This window comes from Oncorhynchus masou, chromosome 5, assembly GCF_036934945.1.
Source record: "Oncorhynchus masou masou isolate Uvic2021 chromosome 5, UVic_Omas_1.1, whole genome shotgun sequence".
NCBI classification, from domain to species: domain Eukaryota; kingdom Metazoa; phylum Chordata; class Actinopteri; order Salmoniformes; family Salmonidae; genus Oncorhynchus; species Oncorhynchus masou.
In genome coordinates this window covers 6,460,410-6,468,301 of record NC_088216.1, presented here as the reverse complement: position 1 = coordinate 6,468,301, position 7,892 = coordinate 6,460,410, and the positions used below count along the sequence as shown (strand labels likewise).

Here is a 7,892-nt window from a genome sequence, read left to right as displayed (position 1 = left end):
CTTTCAGCATGACAATGATCCCAAACACACCGCCCGGGCAACGAAGGAGTGGCTTCGTAAGAAGCATTTCAAGGTCCAGGAGTGGCCTAGCCGGTCTCCAGATGTCAAACCCATAGAAAATCTTTGAAGGGAGTTGAAAGTCCGTGTTGCCCAGCAACAGCCCCAAAACATCACTGCTCTAGAGGAGATCTGCATGGAGGAATGGGCCAAAATACCAGCAACAGTGTGTGAAAGCCTTGAAGACTTACAGAAAACGTTTGACCTCTGTCATTGCCAACAAAGGGTATATAACAAAGTATTGAGAAACTTGTTATTGACCAAATACTTATTTTCCACCATAATTTGCAAATAAATTCATTAAAAATCCTACAATGTGATTTTCTGGATATTTTTCTTCTCATTTTGTCTGTCATAGTTTCAGTGTACCTATGATGAAAATTACAGGCCTCTCGCATCTTTTTAAGTGGGAGAACTTGCACAATTGGTGGCTGACTAAATACTTTTTTGCCCCACTGTAACTGTGTGTGTGTGTGTGTGTGTGTGTGTGTGTGTGTGTGTGTGTGTGTGTGTGTGTGTGTGTGGGGGTCCATCTAATTGTGTATTTATCTAACTGTGTGTCCAGGGTAACAGTGTGGCTCTCCACCTCTCCTACGGAGCCTCTGACCCACTGGTACCAGGTCCGCTGTCTGCTCCAGTCCCCTCTCTTCACCAAGGCAGGAGACACCCTGTCTGGCACTGCAACGCTTATCGCTAACAAGAGGTGAGACACACACACCTCCGGGTAACTTCACCACTCACACACCTGAACAGGTCACACCCACCTGCACACCTGAACAGGTGACTACCACACTGAACACACACACCCCTGCCAAGGTACCCCCTTAAAGGATTCATCTGACCTGTGCTCCCAGACAGAGCTATGACATCAGTATGGTGGCCCAGGTGGACCAGACAGGAAGCAAGTCGAGCAACCTGCTGGATCTCAAGAACCCCTTCTTCAGGTCAGAGGCACTCTCTACCCCTCTTCTCTACCCCTCTTCCTTCTCTCTCTTCCTTCTCTTCTCTCTCTCCTTCACGTCAACAACACTATACCGTCTACCTCTCTCTCTCTCCAAGTCAACAACACTATACCGTGTCTCTCTCTCCAAGTCAACAACACTATACCGTGTCTCTCTCTCCAAGTCAACAACACTATACCGTCTCTCTCTCTCTCTCTCCAAGTCAACAACACTATACAGTCTCTCTCCTTCCTTCTCTTTCTATCCCTTCTGTTCCTAAAGCTGTTATTTATCTGCTATCTATCCTCTTTATCTTGGTCTGAAACCTCTTTCCCTGCGAGACACGTTAAAGTCCTCTGTATATGACCTACTGTCCCTGAGCTTGCCTCCATCTGATTGGTTGATTGTGTGTTCCGCAGGTACACAGGCAGCACGTCAGCCCCGCCCCCAGGCTCTCACTACTCCTCCCCCTCAGAGAACATGTGGAGCAATGGAGGAGTCTACAACATGAACCAGGGTACGCACACACACACTCACACACATATCATTAATCAGTACTACACACACCACACACATATAGATCTATACGCACACACACACACAGCATTAATCAGGTACTACACACACATATAGATCTATACGCACACACACCACACACACACACGGCATTAATCAGGTACCACACACACCACACATATAGATCTATACACACACACACACACACACACACACACGGCATTAATCAGGTACCACACACACCACACACATAGATCTATACACACACACACCACACACATAGATCTATACACACACACACCACACACATAGATCTATACACACACACACACACACACACACATAGATCTATACACACACACAATATTAATCAGGTATTACACACACTACACACATATAGATCTATACGCACACACACACACGACATTAATCAGGTATTACACACACCACACACATAGATCTATACACACACACACACACACACGGCATTAATCAGGTATTACACACACTACACTCATATAGATCCACACACACACACACTCCTATAGATCCACACACTCAGACGGGTGAATGCAGAAGTGTGTTGCCTGTTGTTAACGTGTGTCTCCGTCTCCCAGGAGGGATGCCTGCCGTGTACGACCTCAGTACGGTCATTGGTGGCGGCGGCTCCACCGTGTCCCACAACAATCTCATCCCTCTTGGTACGCTGTGTGTGTGTGACTGACCAATCCCTGCCCTTTCTGTTCTGTATAGCCCTCAAATTCAAATCTGAATCTCCAAGCCAGTTTCGCTGCTTTTTAAAAATGAATCCCTTCTCATCAGGGACTGGTTTCCACCTGGGAGACCAGGTGGGTGTGTAATGAATAATCAGGTAGAAACCCAGCAGTTGTCTAGACGTTCCCGTGTTACATTGGAATACCTCTGCTGTATCGGGTTACAACATACTGGAAATGTTCCCCAAGTTTTCCAGAAATTCCAGTTAGAATATTTCTGGGAATCCGTTATTCGTCCTACCAGGATCTGGGGAAAGGTTGTGAAAGTTACTGGGATGTTGAAACCCTGACTGTGTGTAATGTCAGTTGTGTATCTATATGTTGGACTCCAGCTGTATCTGTAACAGACCTTTTGTATACTAGTTTTGCTGTGTTTTCTTGTTCCAAATAAAATTTGCCAATTTGTGAATTATCTCCTCTGTGTGTGTGTGTGTGCGCGCGCGCTTGCACGTGTGTGTGTGTGTGTGTGTGTGGGCAGTGAACACAGGGGTAGTGAACCATACATCTTCTAGAGTTGGGTCTATCATGAGTACAGGCGTGGGCCAGGGTGAGTGAGTGTGTCGCCATGGTTACAGAGCTACAGCTGTTTACTGTTGCTAATGTTGTAGTCTTGTCCACAGTTCAGTTAGTGTATGGTCTGACATTTTAGTTGTTTTAATGTTTGATTTATTTTAGATATAAAGTGCTTCCTAGTCCAGCACTAGGTGTTGTCTGGGAAACTGCCCCGAGCTGCTCTTTGAAGACCGCAATTCACTTCCTGTTTTCTCTCTTCCTCAGGAGTGACAACTGGACAATCGGGGCCCGGCAACAGTCCTCAATACCCAATCAACAACAGCCAGTTCACCATGGGCGGGCCTTCCATCTCCATGTCGTCTCCCATGGCGATGCCTAGCAACACTATGCACTACGGGAGCTAAGACCTACCAACCGTCCGTAGCTCTCCCACCCCCCTCTTCTCTCCCACCCCCCTCCTCCCTCCCACCCCCCCACGCCCCCCCTCCTGGAAGGAAACCAAACTGGACTGATAATATGGACGTGCCTCTCCTCCCTTCACCCCTCCGTTCTCTGGTTCCTGATGTCTCCGGCCCAGTCCAGAAACAACTACACACTGACATGGTTGGATAGGTTTAGGGCTGTCAAATGTCCAGGTTCTCCATTCTGGTTGGAGGATTTCTGATGTCCTACTTGTTCTGTCTGGATTGCAACCGTTGATGGTTTAAACACATCGCTTTCATCTCGACACATTCTGAGGCAGAGTGGAAGGTGTGTGCTTGTAGCCATTGAGGCAGAGTGGAAGGTGTGTGTGTGCTTGTAGCCATTCTGAGGCAGAGTGGAAGGTGTGTGCTTGTAGCCATTGAGGCAGAGTGGAAGGTGTGTGCTTGTAGCCATTCTGTTTTATGTATTCACAACCCACATAGAAACATTTAGAAGGATCTTATGTACTTACTGTGGCTATGGGGTTTAGAAACGTACACACACAGTTGTATTATATACACACACACACACGGTTGTATTATATATACACACACACACACAGTTGTATTATACACACACACACACACACACACGGTTGTATTATATACACACACACACACACGGTTGTATTATATATACACACACACACACACACGGTTGTATTATATACACACACACACACACACTGTTGTATTATACACACACACACACACACGGTTGTATTATACACACACACACACACGGTTGTATTATACACACACACACACACACACACACACGGTTGTATTATACACACACACACACACGGTTGTATTATATACACACACACACACGGTTGTATTATATACACACACACACACACACGGTTGTATTATACACACACACACACACGGTTGTATTATACACACACACGGTTGTATTATACACACACACACACACACACACGGTTGTATTATACACACACACACACACACGGTTGTATTATACACACACACAGTTGTATTATACACACAGAGCCTCCTGCAGGACAGAAAGGACTTTGAGCTTCTGTGAAGTTTTACCAGTCACTCCCATCTTCCCCAGCCCGTCGCTTGTGACCCAACGTCCCCATCAATAAATTCCTGAATCCTAACCTTTCACCCAAGGTTACCTTATTCAACCGACCAATCAAAGCAAACAGTCTGAGTGTCTGACCAAACCGGCAGCTGCGAGGGAGAGAGGGTGATCCAGGTTTTAGCCAATCGGGACAGGAGATTGTCTCTGTAGGGCGGGGTTTGTAGCCGCTGTAGACTAGCCAGGGGGTCTGTAGGGTGGGGTCTGTAGACTAGCCAGGGGGTCTGTAGGGTGGGGTCTGTAGACTAGCCAGGGGTTCTGTGGGATCTGTAGGGTGGGGTCTGTAGACTAGCCAGGGGTTCTGTGGGGTCTGTAGGATGGGGTCTGTAGACTAGCCAGGGGGTCTGTAGGGTGGGGTCTGTAGACTAGCCAGGGGGTCTGTAGGGTGGGGTCTGTAGACTAGCCAGGGGGTCTGTAGGGTGGGGTCTGGAGACTAGCCAGGGGGTCTGTAGGGTGGGGTCTGGAGACTAGCCAGGGGGTCTGTAGGGTGGGGTCTGGAGACTAGCCAGGGGGTCTGTAGGGGGGGTCTGGAGACTAGCCAGCGGGTCTGTAGACTAGCCAGGAGGTCTGTAGACTAGCCAGGGGGTCTGTAGGGTGGGTTCTGGAGACTAGCCAGGGGTTCTGTAGGGTGGGTCTGTAGACTAGCCAGGGGGTCTGTAGACTAGGGTGGGGTCTGTAGACTAGCCAGGGGGTCTGTAGGGTGGGTCTGGAGACTAGCCAGGGGGTCTGTAGACTAGCCAGGGGGTCTGTAGGGTGGGTCTGGAGACTAGCCAGGGGGTCTGTAGACTAGCCAGGGGGTCTGTAGGGTGGGTCTGTAGACTAGCCAGGGAGTCCTGGCACCTTACTGAATATGGACCCTGTTGTTTAGGGTGTAATGGTTTCGCTGTTTAACAAGTGTTTATCGGGAACTGTGAGAGACGTCATGCAACCTCCTAGGGAGTCCCAAATGGCTCCATATTCCCCAGTGGACTCCTTTGATTAAGGTCCCTTGGGGCTCTGGTCTACAGTTGTATGCTATATAGGGCGCCATTTGGGACACTGGCAGTCTCCTTGCAGACACATCATGTAGAGTGTTGGTCCCATGTTTCATCAGCTGAAATAAAAGATCCCAGCCATTTTCCATATGCACAAACATTATTTCAAATTTTGTGCACAAATTTGTTTACATCCCTGTTAGTGAGCATTTCTAATTTACTAATCTCCCTGACAGTTAAGGAATATCGAGAAGCTGATTAAACAGCATGATTGTTACACAGGTGCACCTTGTGCTGGGGACAATTTAAAAGGCCGCTCAAAAACATGCTGTTTTTTTTCACACAACACAATATCAGATGTCTCAAGTTGATGGGAGCGTACAATCGACATGCTGACTGCAGGAATGTCCACCAAAGCTGTTGCCAGATAATGTCATGTTAATTTCTCTACCGTAATCCACATCCAACATCATTTTATAGAATTTGGCGGTACGTCTAACCGGCCTCACAACCACAGACCACGTGTGACCACGCCAGCCCAGGACCTCCACATCTGGCTTCACTACCACACATCTGGCTTCACTACCACAGATCTGGCTTCACTACCACAGATCTGGCTTCACTACCACAGATCTGGCTTCACTACCACAGATCTGGCTTCACTACCACACATCTGGCTTCACTACCACAGATCTGGCTTCACTACCACAGATCTGGCTTCTCCACCTGTGGGATCGTCTGCGGAGGAGTATTTCTGTCTGTAATGAAGCCATTTTGTGGGGCGAAACTCATTCTGATTGGCTGGGCCTGGCTCCCAAGTGTGGGCCTTTACCTCACCCATTGCCTTGTCATGTGAAATCCATAGATTAGGGCCTAATTTCTTTATTTCAATTGACTGATTTCCTTCTATGAACTGTAACTCAGGAAATTCTTTGAAATTGTGTCATGTTGTGTTTATATAATTGCATTCCAACCTGAAGATCAGGATTGGTTGATTGATTGGTTGATCGGTTGAGTCGGTGTAGTAACGAGCTGGAGGAGAAGTGTGGCACTAATCAGGCCCCAGAGGACTGGAGATACCCGTCCCTGAGATAAAGACTGTCCCCCCCTACATCTTCTGGTTGGGAGATACCCGTCCCTGAGATAAAGACTCAGTCTCCCTCTACATCTTCTGGTTGGGAGATACCCATCCCTGAGATAAAGACTCAGTCCTCTACATCTTCTGGTTGGGAGATACCCATCCCTGAGATAAAGACTCAGTCCCCCTCTACATCTTCTGGTTGGGAGATACCCGTCCCTGAGATAAAGACTCAGTCCCCCTCTACATCTTCTGGTTGGGAGATACCCGTCCCTGAGATAAAGACTCAGTCCTCTACATCTTCTGGTTGGGAGATACCCGTCCCTGAGATAAAGACTCAGTCCCCCTCTACATCTTCTGGTTGGGAGATACCCGTCCCTGAGATAAAGACTCAGTCCCCCTCTACATCTTCTGGTTGGGAGATACCCGTCCCTGAGATAAAGACTCAGTCCCCCTCTACATCTTCTGGTTGGGAGATACCCGTCCCTGAGATAAAGACTCAGTCCCCCTCTACATCTTCTGGTTGGGAGATACCCATCCCTGAGATAAAGACTCAGTCCCCCTCTACATCTTCTGGTTGGGAGATACCCATCCCTGAGATAAAGACTCAGTCCCCCTCTACATCTTCTGGTTGGGAGATACCCGTCCCTGAGATAAAGACTCAGTCCCCCTCTACATCTTCTGGTTGGGAGATACCCGTCCCTGAGATAAAGACTCAGTCCCCCTCTACATCTTCTGGTTGGGAGATACCCATCCCTGAGATAAAGACTCAGTCCCCCTCTACATCTTCTGGTTGGGAGATACCCATCCCTGAGATAAAGACTCAGTCCTCTACATCTTCTGGTTGGGAGATACCCGTCCCTGAGGTAAAGACTCAGTCCCCTACATCTTCTGTTTGGGAGATACCCGTCCCTGAGGTAAAGACTCAGTCCCCCTCTACATCTTCTGGTTGGGAGATACCCGTCCCTAAGATAAAGACTCAGTCCCCCCTACATCTTCTGGTTGGTCAAACGGTCTAAAATGTTCATGGTTTTGTCTTCATCTCTTTGTTTTCTTCCTTTTCTCCATAAATAAAAAGTTCAAACAGGAATGCCCTCCAAAGTGGCAACACCATGTGGGTGGTTCCCCTCTAATCGGGGACTGAGTTAGACCTGGGACACCATGTGGGTGGTTCCCCTCTAATCAGGGACTGAGTTAGACCTGGGACACCATGTAGGTGGTTCCCCTCTATTCGGGGACTGAGTTAGACCTGGGACACCATGTGGGCGCAATTCATTATTAGGTAGAACAGAAAAGCAGCAGGCTCCTCGTAGGGTCAGAGTTGAATACGTCTGCCCTAGAATATACAGCAGGGTGCCAAACTCAATTCATTATTAGGTAGAACAGAAAAGCAGTAGGGTCAGAGTTGAATACGTCTGCCCTAGAATATACAGCATGGTGCCGAACTCAATTCATTATTAGGTAG

At 48.0% G+C, this 7,892-nt stretch overlaps 2 protein-coding genes across 3 annotated transcripts in view; one reads left to right on the top strand and one right to left on the bottom strand.

Moving 5' to 3' along the window:
- Positions 1-4,401, top strand: part of LOC135531626 (histone-arginine methyltransferase CARM1-like) — a 19,173-nt gene extending 14,772 nt beyond the window's left edge. The window contains exons 11-16 of one of the 2 annotated variants that reach the window (XM_064959575.1): positions 623-760; positions 912-1,001; positions 1,418-1,515; positions 2,132-2,215; positions 2,766-2,834; positions 3,065-4,401. In XM_064959575.1, the coding sequence (XP_064815647.1) occupies positions 623-760; positions 912-1,001; positions 1,418-1,515; positions 2,132-2,215; positions 2,766-2,834; positions 3,065-3,204 (619 nt within the window). In that variant the 3' untranslated portion in view covers positions 3,205-4,401. The remainder of the gene's footprint in view (positions 1-622; positions 761-911; positions 1,002-1,417; positions 1,516-2,131; positions 2,216-2,765; positions 2,835-3,064) is intronic. The other variant, XM_064959576.1, reaches the window with a different exon arrangement.
- LOC135531669 (coiled-coil and C2 domain-containing protein 1A-like) overlaps positions 1-7,892 on the bottom strand; it is a 301,157-nt gene that overhangs the window by 93,505 nt on the left and 199,760 nt on the right.